Genomic DNA, 18,444 nt, shown 5'->3' with positions numbered 1-18,444 from the left:
CACATTTACACTCTGATGTGTCATATGCTTTTCCATGTGGAGGATGAGGGTCAAATCTGAAATTAAAACCCTGGATGTTCACAGTGTTGGTCTTTTTTATAAGGCCCCTGCGGTGTTGTCCGACAACCAGCGAGCAAGTCGGCAATCAGTTCCTCCCTGTCAGAAAGTTTCCACACAACTTTTCTGGGCACGTTCTCCTGAGAGCTGGAAAACGGAGAAATAAGGATATCCATTCTTCCACAGCTGTTTTAATCACTCAAACTCAAGACGTTGACGAAATGTGACGGAGAGGAAACGGATCTGTCTGCGACAAATGAAAAAAACATCATAATAAGTGCAGCTCATAATTGCCGTTTTGTAGATCTGAGTCTTTCGAAAGTCTGAGATGCCAGATTTCATTGTCAAAAACGAATGAATAAATGATTTGATCCCCTGAGTCGTTCTAACAAGCGTCTGTAACGGCGAACACAGGCATGACTGAAAAGAACATTCCCCAACATCGGTTCCTCAGTCAGAAACAGAGTCACAGAAAGTCTCGTTAAATATTATACAACAGTCATCAGATGAAGCGTGTAGATTTTCGGCTAGACACGTTGTTCATCATCTAAAAATTATGGCCATCTCAAAACAAATGAAATATACTGCTCTGTCCATTATCATGTTTACTGAGCTTCCCAAAGGTTCCCAACTAAATGAAGGAGAGCTATGGAGAGCGGTTAAGGATGACTGTTTGATGTTATCCCCCCTAGGATTAGCTTGTGTTTGAAAGTCGCAGTAAAAAACACACAAAGTTTGTGAGTAAACTTTCCTTTGGCGTCCAGGTCAAGGTCACGTAGTTCAATAAAGCAAATCAGATTTTACACTCCAGAAACTTGAATCAAACAGCCCATAGACCCTAAACCCCGGATTAACCGCTCACGGCCCACAGACTCTCAGTTTAACTGCAAATCAACTCTCTCGAGACACGGCACATGAGATAAAGTGGTACACAAGGTCCTGATCACCTTGCAGAAGTGTGTGTGTGTGTGTGTGTGTGTGTGTGTGTGTGTGTGTGCGCGTGTGTGTGCATGTGAGAGAGAGGAAGAGAGAGAGAGAGTGATCAACTGGTGTGTGTGTGTGTGTGTGTGTGTGTGTGTGTGTGTGTGTGTGTGTGTGTGTGCCTGCATGTGAGAGAGAGAGAGAGGGAATGGGAGAAAGAGAGTGTGTGAGAGAGAGAGAGAATAAGAGAGCATTCATCTTGTACATGTGTGCGTGAGGGAGAGAGAGAGAGCATGCTAACAGTGAAATAGCAGTGTAATACCTACCCCCATGTGGTTGTGGCTATTTGTTCATCTGCTCAAAACCAAATTTTTTTCTATCTGAGATTAATAAGACGCAATACAGGTTCAAATCTCATTCCTTCTGCCTACTTGTCATTCAGGTCATTGCATTCTGCCTCTCCACAACATCAGACAGAGCAGGACACACAAAGGAGAGACCTTTCGCTCCACTGCAGCTTGTCCCCACTTTGTCAATGACCCTGGGTGTTTGTTTTGACATGCAGTATACTTAATAGACTGATAACAATAATTTTGAGGCTACGAGGCTAAAATCCAATCTTAACTTGTGATTAGATTGTCATGCTTTGTCAAAATAAGGTCGCCCTTCAATTCAAAACATGCTTGAGTAACTGTGAAACTGACTAGTTATCCAATTTAAATGCAGACTCCATTAGGAACGACTCATTTGCTTTCACTGAGAGGTAGAGAGAAAAAAATCAAATTTTGTAGCATCAGCTTTACCACCAATTAATCTGCTACAAACAAATGGCAGGATAAGCTTAATCCAAAGAAGTCAATTTCTACTCTTAATGTATTTCTACTCTCACTGCAATTTTACACTCACTGCAATTCTACTCTCACTGCAATTCTATTCTCACTGCAATTCTATTCTCAGTGTTTTTCTGCCCTCTCTGTATTTCTACTCTCAAGGAAGGAGCCTGCAGGGAAAGTGAATCTGCATTCATGACATGAATTATTGCTTTAAGTTTGAATAAGCAAGGCCTTGTTAAGTCATTATGTCATTAAGATAAATTTGCAACAGATTATTATTAGTGTTTTTATTATGGTTGTTGTTGACGATAATGATGATGATAATGATGATGATGATGATGATGTGACACAAACAAGCTAAACACAAAACACATTACTGTTTGCTTTAGCAGCAGAAATGTTTAAAATTAGAAAAGTGTTCAAATTTCTGAAGTTCAGAACTGTATGTAATTTATGGGAACAGTCTTAAATTCTGTTGCAGTACATTAAAAAAAATTTAATTTTTTAATATTTGCATTTATTAATTCATAGCTCGTATAACAGTACACTGATCATAAACCAACCCAGACTGATCAGTTAAAAAATACAATTTAAAAATCCAGTCTTTAGAAAAGAGAAGAGAAAAAGAAAAAGAGAAGCAAGGTGTTTTGTGTTTTTTCCAATACCTGAAAGAAAGGAAGTAATTGACCAAAGTGAGAAACAGTGCTGAGATTGATTACTGGGAAGTAACACCCCATTAGATGCTGATTTAATAGGAAACAGTGAAAAAACAGATGAAAAATTAAAAAAAAAAAAGTAAAAGAAAAAACAAAGGCTGCCGCAGTAGCAGTCGATGTGTGTGTGTGGACTGTGTATTACCCAGGAGCCCCTGCTGTTGCACAGCTCCTCAGCTAAGCCTAAGAGAGCTGTGAGACCTGCCATAAAGTAAGGTCATTCTCTAAATGAAGTGAACTGATTTCATTTCCATTTAAATTTACCAGTGCCCCAGAGAACCCACAACTACTGGAATTTCAACTGTGAGATGTGTATTTGTGTATGTGTGTGTGAGAGAGAAAGAAGGAGAGAGAGAGAGTGTGTGTGCGCGTGTTTGCGTTTGTGTGTGTGTGTGTGTGAGAGAGAGAGGGAGAGAGAGAGTGTGTGTGTGCGTGTTTGCGTTTGTGTGTGTGTGTGTGTGTGTGTGTGTGTGTGTGTGTGTGTGTGTTTAAATAGCTGTCAGTGATACCAGATTCTTGTGCTCTGTTTGTCTTGCATTATTCAAAGTGATGTCCTTTGACAGGATAAAAAGCATTAGGGAAGTGGAGACTGTGTTATTTCGGAATGTGTCCTGACACTATTTCAACGGTGAACGCTTCTGTCTTTTTTATTTTTATTTATTTTATTTATTTATTTATTTATTTATCTATCTATTTTTTGTGGAAAGTGTTTGGGCAGATGGCAGCAGGTGCTGCAGTCAGCTACAAGATGTCAGTTTGCTGTTTGAAGCTGTGGAAGACAAAAAAAAAAGAAAAAGAGAAAGAAAGAAAGAAAAGAAAGAAAGAAAAGCCCTGTGTGCTTTGTGAGAGTTCGGATGGATCATGGAATAGCAATGCGCATTCTGAACAACAAGATTTGATCTATTTTTAATCACCAGAGCTGAGGCGGATTTGGCCCTCACACAGATAATGGGCAGATCCTTTTCTGTGAGTGTCCAACTTTTTTTTTTTTTGAGTTTCATATTTTAAATCATTCATTGAGCAAAGTATCATGAATTCCATATTTGTGTTGTGAACAGCGTTTTCTGAACAGCCAGTGTTAAATTAACCCTGTAAATGTTCAATCAACACTGTTGACAAAAAAAAAAAGTTTTTGGTGTTAATTTATCAGTCTCAAGTTGATTTAACACTGAGTGAGTAATTATGTGAATTCTATGTGATGGTAATTGTATGGTGTTGAATATTACATAATAATGTCAGTGTCAGTCTGCAAAGGTCTGTAAACGTGTGGTTTCAGTGGAGCATGGCAGCACACGGCGAGTGAGTTTGATTGCCGTTCCACTAATCACAGTAAGATACTGAATGAGGAACAAAACATCGAGAGATCTGAAACGCAGAAAGATGGCGCTACATGTAACGCAGAGAAGCAGTAGACAGAACGAAAAAGCAAAAACAGTACAAAAAATCAATACATGCAATAAATTACAAGACAATACACATAATGGACAACAGACAACAGGCACAAAACAATAACAATAAACAAGGAGCATAAACAATAAGTGCTGAATAGAAAATACACAGTAGCTGTAGTTGTAAGGGCATTCCTTAGCAGCAGATAACAGTGTACACAGTGTAGTCAGTATGTGAACAATGAAAGAGCCTTGTGCATATGAGGTGAAATATAACGTCTCTCACATACAGTGACTAGGTGCAGTGGGTAAAGCCCAGTTGATGAGGATGAGGAGTAGATTCAAGTATGAGTGGGATATCAGGCAAGGCCGTTGGCCAATCATCTGATGGCCTGTGGGAAGTAGCTTTTCAGGAATCCAGAGGATCTGGCCCAGACGCTACGAAACCTTCCTCCAGATGGGAGGGTGTGTAAACAGTCCATGGACAGGGCGAGAGGAGTCCTTCCCGATAATCCTTCCTTTCTCATACATCGTTTGGTGTAGATATCCTTGATGGTAGTAAAACTTGACCCGGTAACAGACTGTGAAGTTTTTACGACCAGCTGCAGTGCCTGTCGGTCTGAGGCAGAGCAGTTTCCATACTAGACAGTGATGCTACAGGTCAGTATACTCTCCCTGAAGTACCCACAGAAGCTGGAGGTGGGGGGGGGGGGGGTCATGGTGAGGATGGCTGTGTGCAGACCAGCCCCTCTTCAGACTTCTTAAGGAGCAGTGGTGTTACTCTGCCTTCTTCAATAATGAGGAGGTGTTCAGGGACCACGGGAGGTTTTCGGTAACGTGCACTGACAGAAACTTAAGGCTGCAGGCTGTTTCCACTGATGGCACCCTGGTCTGCAGAGGGGTGTGAGCCACCTGGGAACTTCTGAAGTCAATAATCAGCCTTTTGTCTTGTTGACATTATGGGAAAGGTTGTTTTCCTTGCACCAGACCTCAAACCGTCTCACTTTCCCTCAATAGGCAGTCTCATTGCTGTTGGTGATGAGCTCTATAACTGTGGTGTTGACAGCAAAATTGATGGTGTGATTTCTGCGATGTCTGACGATGCAGGAAGTCTAGAACCCAAACACAAAGCGAGATTAAGTTAAAGAACACAGACTTAAGGAAATTCCAAGATGAAATGATATCTTACATGTTCTTCACTGGAGTGAAGAGCAATGTTGTCAGTTTAACCAGAGTTTACTACAGTCTTCAATGACATGCAGAGATTGGTGCTAAGGCCATATTTAGGCTACTAAAATGTTCAATAAATATCTTGGATATTTGACTGTTTGCAGAGAGCACAAAAGTCTGACTGCAATTTGGAAGAATCTAGTAATAAACACAGGAACAAAAAAAAAACAACAAAAAACAAGCAAGGCCAAGATGACATCTGTGTTCTAAAGAAAAATGGAGGCATTTTCCTACCAGAGATTAATGACATCTTCAATGGCACACACACCACAGTTATGTCAGAGCACTCTTCTCTCACCATTTGGCCCATTTAGTTCAAGCTTAAGTTACTCAGCTGCAGTGATTTAACAGTTATTGCGGAAAATGTCAGAGGTCACACAGTGGTCAGGAGTAACCTGGGGTGTAAGAGCTTTGCTCATGGCAAACATCAGCTGTAAATTGTTGGCCAGAGGTTTGAATGCACATGGTTCTGATAACTTCCTTAACACTATGTTATTACTGCCACTACTGACATAACTGCTATGGTTAATTTGTTTATGATGACACCCCCCCAACCCCGGCCCTCCGCAAAGAGAAACTCCACTGTCATGGAGCTACTGCTACTTGACAATCAGACATCTGAATCTCTGTTAGAAGAACCCTTTACCTCACAGTTAAAGGGAAGATGAGCTAGTCAAAACAGTGAAAAGGAACAACAAACCATATAAAACCACTGTGAAGCTAAAAGCCACAAATTTAGCAAGCTTAAAGGGACAGAAAATGTCCAAAAAGACAAGCACTGAAGTATTCATCTGCCAGGGCGAGAGAGAGAGAGAGAGAGAGAGAGAGAGAGAGAGAGAGAGAGAGAGAGAGAGAGAGAGAGAGAGAGAGATCTTGTGTTGTGGTTCACAGTATCCTGCTGTAAAAAGAAAGAAAGGCATAAAAAATGCATGACACTTAAGTTGTCCTGAATTACTGAGGCATGGTACCGCACTATGGGGACATCAGCATGGCAAGCGCAACTCCTCTGAGTGCGCTCTCATGTACAACTCCCGTTACAGATCATTACAAACTCAGTACGGTAATAAGATGTGTGATGAATAGCCCACAGTCTCAAAGGAAATCACAGACGAAGCTGCTATTTTAAGTTCTAATTGACCATTAATATTCATATGCATGTAGTATTCAGTACCAGGAGAAGGCGTTAGGAGAGCGAAGTAGCGGTACAGGATTCCTGTCCATTTGTTTTCAAACAGCGTAGATGGGACCAGACTGAATAGGCGTCTAAGGCGAGGGAATGAAGATAGAGGAGTAATCAAGGTAATATCTGCCTTTTAAACGCGCCTGAGAGGCAACGTGCTGTGAGGGAAACGCACAGCAAATTATGAAATATTTGCAGTCATACAATGGAGCAAAATACATTAAACAGCGCTGTGATAATCTGAAGAAACCATTTCCCTGCCAACAAAACCTGCAACGCCCCATAACCCGTTTAACAGCCAACGCATCCATTATCCAGCTAAAACGTGTTTATTTCTGTATTAAGTTAAATACCAGGCAATTTAGCAAATGTGACTATTTGGACAGCTTGGCGTGCTTAGTATGCGAAGGCAAAGGGAACAGTGTGGCATCTTGTGTCTTTTTCCGTAGTAAAGTACAGCCGTGTCTTTGACAAGCCTGTTTTTCTCAGCACAGCAGCTGCCCTTTATAAACAGCTGAAATTCATAGTAATTAAGCCTCCAGAGGGCTGAGACAGTGATGCAGTACAAGGGATGTAAAGAAAAGGTCTCCAGGGTCCGTAACCAGTTTCAATACATAAGTAAATAAGTAAGTAAATAAATAAATAAATGCCGCGCGGCCCACATTTGTCATATTAAGCGTGACATTACCCAAATGTGCAAACATAAATTCATCAGTGTGTGAATGGCGCCATCTGAAGGAGGGGGAAAACACCTCATATGTCTGATCAGTTTGTCACGCAGTCTTACCTTTTAAAATATTGGTAAATAAATGTTGGCGCAAGTTGTTAGTATGAGAAGAGATATAACCGTGTCGTGATAGTGCTAACTTAAATGTATGTGTTTTACGCAAGCAGATTAATTACACGATACGTTTGCAGTAACACTACACAGCACTGACTGAAATGGAGAATGTAGTATGGGGAGAATTTTAGTGTGCATATGTTTCATCTTTTGCATTCTCAAAAATATGATTTTCGACAATTATTAAATAGAACAAGCAACTTGGTGAACTGATAAGGAACTGAATTCACCGGTGAGAGTTTCCGCGGACTGTAATGTGTGTTCCGGTGTGATGTTGAAATATGAAAGCAACAGAAATAGGTTTTCACTCTTTACAGATTCGGTTCGAAATTAATTTACTATAACTCGATGCAGCTGTAAAGCATAATAATTCTCAGCTTCAAATGGAACAGTTTCGAACAGTTAAAAACGAAAACAAAAAAATGTCCTACGCTATCGGCCATGCAAAGTGGGTACACGAGCAAATGAAACTACTTCCGTGTTGAGGAAAAAATCAGCCAGGTAAAGTGATGAGAGAATGGTTGCTTCATGAGAGGTTGCTTAATATTAAGTCCTGTCATTGTGTGCTGTTCGTTGCAGTCCTGATAGGTTAACCCAGGTTTGCAGTCCTACGTTTCCTCAGCAACATACAATGGATCTTCCCTGTCCTAAATGGATGAAACACGTTGAGCAGAAATGGACCGGACTAAGTGCAGAGACTAGACAGAGTTTCACAGTTCTTGATAAAACTGATGAAATGTTCCAGTTTGGATTATCACAAATAAAGTTAGTAAAACACGCATCTTTTGATCCATCGTACGCTGTTGCATTAGCATTTGCATTTCCCAGTTATGTGGCTGAGTTGGTTGCCAAGGCTGAAACGTTTTAAACCCAAAAGCTGTACAAATAATCAGCAATTGAATACACCTGTCATCTTGTAAGTATATTGCTTTCATCGTGCTCTGTGGAGGATCGAGCAAATTTTCCCTCATCTTTCCCCCTCCCGTTTTTAGTCAAGAAGACCTTGAAATTTTGACAGATGTCTCGGGGGACTACGGTGCGCAGAAGTCCCCAGAATCTGCAGGGAGGTTCAGGGAGCAAGGCAATAGGAGCTTTAAAGCCAGGGATTACGCTGCTGCAGCTCTACTCTATTCTAAGGTGAATATAATGCCATATCGTTACGAGCCAGCTGTCGGTTATCATCGACTGTTATACACCGAAACTTGTATTTGTATCTTTTATCATAGATGTTCGTAACTGAAATGAGTTTGCGTTCCTTATCGTTTCTCGCAGTGGATCTTATCCAGTCTTGAGTTGATAGAACAGTTAACACTGATCGTGAATTCCAATGACACTGTCTTTCACATTGCTTTACACTGCGACAGTAAGTAAACAAGCTGTCTGGGATTCAGTTTATTAACACACACACACACTATAAACTGCAGTCACAACAATGCAGAAAAAAACAAGAATGTCTTTAATGTTGTTATTGAAACCCCATATCCCTTTCTTTTATGTTGCAGGGTATATGCCATGCCACGAAGGGCACAGAACAGTTAGCCCTGTGCTATGCTAATCGCTCAGCTGCCTTGTTCTATCTCTCTCTATATAAGGTGTGACTCTACAATCCAGTTAAATGTCCCACAGTCGAAAAATGTTTTTAAAGTTCTTAAAGTTTTAGTAACGCGCATGTCAAGATAAGGTCATGTGCATTATCCCATGGGAGTGTGATTGTTTTGATTGATTCTTTTTCACAGGAATGCCTTGCTGACATCTGTCGGGCTCTTGACGAAGGCTACCCTGGTCACCTTCGGCATAAACTCTCCGAGAGACGGACTCAGTGTCTGAATCGCCTCAGAGAGCAGGGACGGGATCCAGAGGTGAATGGGACAGAAAATGTTTTGGTAAACACAGACTTTCAGACAGCACAGGGGGAGGAGGGGGCAGATGCGGTCTCCTACGTATCCCCTGACGTGTCTGTCTGCCTCAACCCAGGGAAGGGCCGTCACCTGCTCGCCAGAGTGGAGAAACCAGCAGGGGAGGTGGTACTCGAGGACACAGCTTACAGCTCTGTTCTCATACCTGGGGAGGGAAGATGTACCGAGGGGGAGCGCACCAAAAGGACTGCGTTTGGTACAGAGGACAGACACTGTCACCACTGTTTAAGTCATAGTCTGAACCCCATCCCGTGCGCAAGCTGTAGCTACGCCCGTTACTGTGGGGAAAGATGCCAGAGAGAGGCGTGGCAGCAATACCACTGTTGGGACTGTCCAATCGGTAGCGAGCTTTTGGCTCTGGGGGTGCTTGCACATCTCTCGTTAAGGGTGGCATTGAAAGCCGGGTTGAAGGAGGTCCAGAAAGCGCGAGGGAATGCAGTTACCCCAAAGAACGACGTGCACGAACCAACCAAAGAAAACTTCTTAAATGAGGACAAAGATGGTGGGGAGGGTCTCAGCACAAAGTTTCCAAGTGGTCAGAAGAGCCCAGCGTCGGAGGTGCCTTTTGGGGGAAATTCCCTGTCAGTCACCTGCAGTCAATGCCACGACCACTCGAGCTGTTACCACGAATCATATTTGGGCGTCTACAGCCTGTTACCACATGTAACTAAACAGGCACCCAGCCTACGCTTCCTATTGGCCGTTACCATGGGAGTGTTGTATCAGAGACTACAAAAGGTGGGGCCACCACCGGCGTCATGGGATTCCACTGGCCAGGGAGGAGGTTGGGCTCCAGAGATGACCATGCTGGGAGCTACAGCACTCAGACACATGATGCAGCTCAGATGTAATGCTCAGGCCGTCAGGACAGTAAGAGTCTCAGGTCTGTCTGTGCCGCTTGCGTCTCGCTGCACATATGCATAAACTGTCATTTTGAGAAAACCTACGCAATGGCGCAGCTGCAGTGAACCTTACAGAACTTTTCATGCTGTTGTGCGAATTAGCAGGATGTGCATTCTGCTAGCTATTTACAGTGATCATTCAACAGCTTCGTATCAGGGTTCATGTCATTTTAAGTTTAGATATCTGAAGAGATCAAAATGGCTTCAGTGCCTGAATACATTAGCTAACAGTGTGAAGGTTGTGTATGATTCATCAGTAATTAAATTCTTTTCTTCTCCCCGTTCCCCACCCTCAACCTTCTCTGCAATTTCACAGATGAGACAGGAAGTTCAGTGCAGTCCAGTCAGGAAATACGGGTCGCCACGGCGATCTTCCCAGTCCTCAGTCTGCTGAACCACTCATGTTCTCCAAATACAAGCCTTACATTTACCACTGACTTACCGTCTGAACCTTCGAAGACTACCGATTCTGATGGTCCAGAAACCAAATCCGTGATCTCTCATACTAGCCCAGGCATAAGAGTCGTCGTCCGGACCTCCAGAGATGTCGCTGCAGGACAGGAGCTACTGCATTGTTATGGTACTTCCTGTGTTGGTTGTGCTTGAGCAGTGTCCTTTGTCTCATCTGACATGATGTTCAGCATATATCTGACTCACCTGTTCTCCCTCAGGACCTCACTACAGCAGAATGGAGGTTTGGGAGCGTCAGCACCTCCTGCAGGAGCAGTACTTTTTCCACTGTCAGTGCCAGGCATGCCAGCGCGAAACCGGATCGAGCAGCAAGACTCAAGAGCCTGCAGCAGCCAGGGGGTTCAAATGTTCTAAATGTGAAGGCCCCCTACAGGTAGAACTGTGAATACCGTTAACAGTCCCTGACCATTCTGAATAAGAACTCACACAAATAGAATCAACAGTCCCTGAACACTCTGTTTACAACTTCACTTGAACAGAATTAGCAGTCCCTAAACACTCTGAATGAATTTGTAATCTTACTCAGCGTGTGTTAGCTGTTTTATGAAAGAGAAAAGCCGAGCTAATGAAATATGTCTACTTCTTTGTTCTCACTCCAGTCTGATGGAGATGGTTCTCTGTGTCTGCGGTCATCGTGTGGTCACTTTGTGTCTAAAACTGACATGGAATGGAGACTTCAGAGCATACGACATCACCTGGATCGAGGGGTGCAGTCCTTAGAGATGGACAGAGCGGGTAAGGAGAGAAGGAACCTTTAAAACCGTGGCATCAGAGTGTGTCTTTACTGACTTAGAGAGTGGGTGTGCCCTTAACAAGCCTTTGGCCTCGTGTGCCTGTTGTGAATGTGTCACCATTGATCAGGTCCATTTTTCTCACCCTCTGTGGCTGTCCCTCCCTGTGTTAGATGAGGCCCTTGGGATTTTGAAGGAAGCATCTGCTCAAGCGGACAGTATCCTGGAGAGGACCCACCCGTTACAGGGTGAACTGGCTGATACAGTGGCCCGAGCTTATGCCACAATGGGTGAGATCCAGAGTTTTTTCTCTTTTTACAAAAGCCTTAAAATGCATGGAGCTGATGTGCATTTACCACAGAATCTTTTTAAGCCAGAACATTTTTATTTTAAACAGCCAGTAATTACAGTCTTGTTTGTTACTCTGGGCTGTGCAGGAGACTGGAGCAGGGCTGCGGTCCATTTGAGGAGAAGCGTGGAAGCAGTTCGCTCACAGTATGGAGAAAACAGCGTAGAACTGGGACGGCAGCTCTTCAAATTAGCGCAGCTCCATTTTAACGGGTAAGAGCAAAACTAAACGTAACTATGACAGCTTTTATCAGCAGGCTGTCGTCTTCATAAACTGGCGAGCTAAGACAAAATGGCTCAGTTTATAGAGGATACAGCAGAGGGGGGGGGGGGGGGGGGGGATTCAAGTCCTTAGTTCCACTCAGCAGTGTTTTATCATTGTAAATGCTTCTCATTCTGCGTCACCCGTCCCTTTTCCCTGTCTCCCTTGGCTGTCCCTGCGGCCCTTCCCCGGCATTCCAGAGGGGACGCCGGATCTGCGATGTCTGTCATTCCCGCAGCGCGATGCTCGCTCTCTCTGCACTGCGGTCCACGCTGTGAGGAGCTGCAGGAGCTGCAGGCCATGGAGGACTGTTTGAGAGGTGTACTGTGACACGCCACAGATGCTCGTCCAAATTCTTCCCTCAGTGGCCCTCAGCAGATAATAATAATAATAATAATAATAACAATAATAATAATAAAATCAATTTTGAAGAATTGCCTAGTGTCTTCTTAATATTGCCTGCAGATACAGAGACAAACCTGTAGGGGGCAGTGTATATTAACAGTAAGAGGAGTACTTACCTTGCCCTTGAGCCAGGCTGTGGTTGAACTGGTGACAAAAGTTTGAAAATCTGATGGTTCTACACTTAACCACGAGCATGCTTCACCAATTAAGGTTAAGATACACATGCTAAGTAAGTGACCATTTGACCAGATGTCACTTTTTTCCATTTGCTTTTCCACTGTCAACCAAACACAGATTCTGTTGCATGCTTTGTGTAATACTGAAATTCTATCTCCTAATCAATGGGCTGTTCAGTGTGAACAAAGAACCACACGTTTTCTGTGCTGTGGAATCAATGCCAAACATCTGTGTAATCGTAATTGCATTGAATTAACATAACGCTATTCCTGCATGCAATATCATGACTTCCACCACAATAATATTCAATATCAGCTGCGTGGAGGATGAGGTATGCAGGTCTCAGATGAGACATGAAGTGAAAACACTACTTACTGACTGTAATAATTCTCTTAATTGACCGGCTGTTCCCTGTGGTTTATTATCCATTCGCGTTGCAAAGGCCAATGACCTAATTGACCTTTACGATCCTGATAGGCTTTCAGACAGCTATGATGTAACTCAATACGCAGGCACGTTCTCTCAGAAAAATCATTAAAGCTTTTCTTCACACTTCAGTTTTAATAACTGTCAGGTGGTCAAGGGGAGAGGCTGACCCAGAAGATTAAGTAGCGCTGTTCTTTTCCCCTTTGGTTCAAGGCACCATGGAGACTTTTTTTTTTCTTTTTTCCTCTTTTTTTTTTTCTTCCTCAGCTCAGTGTTTATGTTGTTGTTTATCAGTCTATTTCGCGGTGGTTCATTTCAGCCTGTGGTCGAGGTTCCGGGATTGTAAATCTGTTTAATAGTTTGGGGATAATGTGATTATGTTTCTCTGGAGAGCATGAACGGTGCGTTCGACCTCTCCCAGGCATCCAGGGCACAGCAGCCAAACAGGCAAAAAATAAAAAAATAAAATAAACCAATCACATTTTAAAATAAGATCCCAGAGAAAGGTGGACACGCAGAATCAACCTAACTCGGACATCGTAACCTCGCTGACAGCCAATAAACACATCTCAAGTATGGATATAATCAAATCACTGTGTAATCACGCATCAGTGTATTTTATTTATAATGTTCCCAGAACTTGAAATTTTCATATATTTTTTTAGGACTTAATGGACAAATCTAGGCAAAAGCCTACTGCATGCCCACCCACCCACTCACACGTTAACCCCACTCCTGTTTAGTGTCAGGTATTCCCGTGGTGGCAGAAATGCCCTGAGAATTTAACGTCAGGTGATCTAAGCTGTCTGTGTGGGCTCTCCACTTTGCCCTGACACTGTCCCCTCTCGTTAAAGCCCATGAAAGCATCCACTTGTGTTTGCATGCAACACTCACTGTCACTGGACACAGCAGAGAGCGGATGAGAGACAGAGAGAGAAAGAGACTCTTTCTAGAAATCCTGTACTCAGCCTGTCTGCACATGGATTCTTTGTCCTATCTCGTTACTTAGAGACGTGTGCCGCCTTTCACAGGTCGTTAAACGTCCCTCTGTGCATGCCTCAAGGACGTCACAGACATCTCCCCAGTGAATATTTCCACCGCTAATTCCCGAAAAATGTAATTCCACCTGGTAACTAAAAGCCTGCGTCGTCCGTCTATGTAACGTAAAGATATTTATTGTGTGTGTGTGCGTGTGTGTGTGTGTGTGTGTGTGTGTGTGTGTGGGGAGAGGACTATCGAGATGCTTCCGACCTTAGTCGTAACCTTGACAAGCTTCTTTGTCAAGTTCTGACATGAAAAGCTGAGTAAGGTCAGAGAATTGTTGTCAAAATGGCGCGTGAAATACTTTTATTTTGCTGATGTCAGTGTCTCGGGTATGGCATTAGCCCCTCTCCCCGTTCCTGAAAGATGAGTGATCTGCTCTCCAGACTCACCAAGCATAACACAGACCTGCCAATCACAGAGAGTGATGTCTTTCTTTTTTTTTTTTTCTTTTTTGCAAGCCAAGGTCATGCTGACAGGGAAGTCAGGCAGAATACACGACAGAGAGCAAGCAGAGAGTAAACCATCAGCACCCCTCTCTCTCTCTCTCTCTCTCTCTCTCTCTCACTCTCTCTCCCTCTGTGTGTGTGTGTGTGTATACACGTGTGAGGAGATACCAACAAGACTGACCACCTCTGTGTCCCGCCACTTGGCGCTATTGATCTGGGCCTTATCAAATGACTTGCTATACATAATGCAATCAAAAGCCTGGAGTAAAACGCTTGTGCCGTGTATTCTGTAGCCAGAGCTGCGTCAGCCGTGTCATTTGACACACGCAGAGAGGCATGCCCGCAGACTGGAAGGATGAGGACTCAGAAGATGGTTGTCCATCATCGCAAGCCACTCCACTCCACGGCTGACGTTGCATTATGCATGCAGGCCGGCCCCGGGTGACGCGGGAGCTGGATGCCCGTCTTAGTCAAGTTATAGGAATATGAGAGAGAGGGAGAGTAGTCAACCACACTTCATGGTTTGTCTGTGGTCAGAATAGTGGGTCCGAACAGACTGAAAATATTCTAGGGCTTGCTAAAGACATCATTTGTCATGCTTAATCAAATGATGAATTGGTTAACAGGATAGGTTAATACTTTTTAATGCTGAAATCATTTTAAACATGATTTAGACTTCCAAGGCGAGTCAAGGGACTGTCGAGCTCTGAATAACATCTTCAAACGTAAACTGCATCAGAGCAATTAGATATAGCCTTCGCTATGGAGTTAATAACCGTTATTCACTCTCATTCACATTCATCTATTTTTCCATTCCCATTTAACTCTTTTAACATGATGTCTGAGAGAGGAAGCTTGATTTCCTCTCCATTTATCAGGTAAAATCCACATTACTGTCTCTCATACAGTCATTACTGTAATATATGAGCCAAAGGCACTAACTGAAGCCAAGTCTTAGCCTGGTGAATTTTTTATGAACTCAGCAGTTGACTCGGTAGTAGTGAGGGGGCACAAGGTTAAGCTGTGAGATTCTGACTGATGGAGGTTCATTTTTGTAAAGAGAAATCAAAGAACAAAACGAAACATGTCAGCTCTCTTAAAGAGGCCTGTTTACTTCCAGGTGCTTATTTTCCGGGAACTAATTGCGGGCGGTTTGTGTCCATACTGGAAGTTATTTTTACTGTATTCAGAGCAGCGCTCTCAATCTTTCTGACACAAACCTATTTTAAACATCTCCCTGGGCGAAGGCTTGAGAGAGAACGAGAGAGAGAGAGAGAACAAGAGAGAGAGAGAGAGAGAGAGCGGCAGATATGGAGGTAAAAGAGAGTCACGTTCACTTTGTGTTAGAAAGGTGATGTAATTTCAGCTGCTCTAAAAAAGGGCTTCTCTAGCGAGCTGCAGAAAACCCACAGCAGTGCAGTGTTACTGTATCTGACTAAAGTGGGGGGGGGGGGGCCTCTTTATCAAAGATGACTGTACATGTCTTCCTTTTCTAAAGAGCTTTTTAAAAGCATGACAGACCTGCAAGAGTTCAAATAAATACCTGAACATATCCCTAACAATGTGTCCTATATGTATTTGATTGTTTCATATTTGAGATCTTTGTTGAATCTGCTTAAATAGATTTGTTAAACCTAGCTTAATTGTTGCTTAAATAGAGCTTATTAATTAAATTTGATACGAACTCATTTACCTCTCTAGGGTGGCTAATGATGAAGGGTGTCAGGTCAGAAAAATGAATGAGCAGTCAGTTTTTTGATCAATGGGTTACTATTTTATAACAGGGAAACTCTTAACAGGAGTGATCTCCCTGAAACCATGTTAATTTCATTAACCATAATTGTCCGTCCCACTGTAATAGAAAAAAGCACCTTCTCTGTAATTGAAGACACAAGTCAAACACAGATATTTAACAGTACAAGGGCGTTTCCTTCTCTCTGATGAAAATCATCGTAGCCTCTCACAGCAGACAGCTCCACATCATCAATAATTGAATTTGTGTGAAGACATTAGCTTGGCTGGACTATCATTCTAACCAAGGTCACTCCCCGTGGCAGAGAGCGATGACCGCTGTCCGCGGCTCTCGTCCACGCCCGGCGGACGGACGGGGTGCGGCCGCGCCCTGATTTATGACGCCTCTGACACTCACAGGATATGGACCCTCATGTCACTAACACAGATTTTCATGGGCCAGTCATCAAATACACACACTGCTATCTGTGTTCAACCGGATGACAAAGCATAGTCCCAATGCATATGTGCATATGTTTGTATGTATGTGTATATATGTATAGACACACACACACACACATATACACACACAATCCATCAACTTCTGCAGAAATTCACATCATAATTTGTTTGTAAGCAGCTGAACTCACTTACCCAAAGGCAAGGCTTTTGGGAGTGTATAAATGTATCAGATATCATTGCCTAGTGGAATACTCTTAGCATAACGATCCATGCTATATGACCTAAGTAAATGTATCAAAAATAGAGGTTTCAGATTATGGTGTTTGCTGCGAACTTCAAACCAAACAGGAAACACTGCCATATTTCGTAAACGATTGCCAGTTCAGTTCTTCCACGGACGACTAAGGGGATGTTGAGTGACTAAGTGCTATGTTAATGACATTTGCTACTCACTATAAAGGGGGGAAATGTTAAAAGGATATTCAGGCTCATGGAAAATTACTCTTTTCAGTCATAAGAAAATCTACTCAAGAAAATCAGTGTGGGAAATAGAGGCATAACAAACTAAGTGACAAACATTGCAGCCATTTTCGCTGAATATCAACCCCCTGAACAAAATACGCTGAAAACATTTCAAGAGCTTGATTATTTGCAGTTTCCATAGAACGCTCTGACTCCACGACCGTCATTTTAAAGTACCCTAAAGCGCCGGCTGCACACACTAGTTGTAAGAGGAAAGTTGAATCGAAGGACAGAAAGGTGTTGATTGTTAGCATGTGACGGTACTTTGCGAACCCGAGACGGCGTGACCGTGTGAAACGCCTGTCCGTACGACAGAGTTACTCCGTCCTTCTCTGCCTGGTACATCTGGACACAACCCACTCCATTACAAGACAGAATGACTAATTAATGGCAAGTGACACTATTTTATAAGTATCCATTACTCCACGGCCCATGGGTATCATAATGTATTCAGACTGGACAGACGTGGAGTCAGTCTTCATCACTTATTAATTCCTACTCAGCAGTAGTGTTTAAGAAAGTGCGTCTCTCCTACACCTCGCCAGTGCTTCGCAGGCTTTTTATCCACACTCCACAGGCCGCAGGGCTATCCTGATCAAACAGGCTGTGAGCCTACATCCGATAGGCATGGAGGTTTGTCTGAGGCCGAACTGAAAACCAAATTCAACAAAAGAAAAATTATTTGAATTTTCATGAGTGGGATAGTCGAGGTTCTTATCACGAGGTTAAACAAATATGTGACGCCCCCCCCCCCCCCCCCCCAACTGAGTCCTTTGCATTCAAATGGATTTCAGACTCAGATTGACACAAGTTGAAAGTATCCTATTGCTGTATTGACTGTTTCCTCCCGGTGGGATGTATGACTGACTAATCTATAAGATTCAGTGACCCAAAAATGAAACAGAAAGAGGTAACTCGAGTCACGACTCGCTAACCACAAATAACCTCGCATCTTGAGGAATGGCAGCAGTGCACTGGTGTCAACGCTTTGTCATCCAGGGGGTAGTTTGTCTCCTCAGATAGGAGTTTACACTGTAAGCGGCTGATGGATGAGATATCCCTTTTTTAAAGTTAGTGTGTGTGTGTGTGTGTGTGTACAGTTTGTGCTTCCACGCATGCACGAGAGAGAGAGAGAGAGAGAAACGGCTTCCGTGTCGGATGTGCCAGATTAGTCTCTCAGGGCCACCAGAGTCCTTCAACTTCTCACCCTGGCCTCCAAGGCAGCTCTGAAGGACAGAAACGGAGACGGGAGGAGGATGAGCTTCCTGCGCTCACAAATCCTCGCCTTTTGGGACACTCTGGGCTCCCTCATGTCAGGCCGATGGGACCACGTAGTGAATGGCTGAGTTTTAATCCCCGATGACACGAACACCCTCGACGGGTCACTTTCATAACGCGCTCCCTTATTTACGTGCACCTAAGCTTTCATGCAACTCAG

General features: G+C 43.3%; 1 protein-coding gene across 1 annotated transcript; it reads left to right on the top strand.

The window, feature by feature from the left end:
- Positions 1-7,794: 7,794 nt before the first annotated feature.
- Positions 7,795-12,123, top strand: smyd4 (SET and MYND domain containing 4). Its single transcript, XM_030793080.1, has 10 exons — positions 7,795-7,928; positions 8,156-8,300; positions 8,666-8,755; positions 8,900-9,962; positions 10,298-10,561; positions 10,653-10,825; positions 11,052-11,187; positions 11,357-11,473; positions 11,621-11,744; positions 11,994-12,123. Exons 1-10 carry the CDS (start codon positions 7,795-7,797, stop codon positions 12,121-12,123), a joined length of 2,376 nt encoding a protein of 791 aa, XP_030648940.1.
- Positions 12,124-18,444: the final 6,321 nt, after the last annotated feature.

Source organism: Chanos chanos, chromosome 15 (assembly GCF_902362185.1).
Source record: "Chanos chanos chromosome 15, fChaCha1.1, whole genome shotgun sequence".
NCBI classification, from domain to species: domain Eukaryota; kingdom Metazoa; phylum Chordata; class Actinopteri; order Gonorynchiformes; family Chanidae; genus Chanos; species Chanos chanos.
Note: the sequence above shows the minus strand (reverse complement) of the source record. Positions and strands in the feature narration are given on the sequence as shown.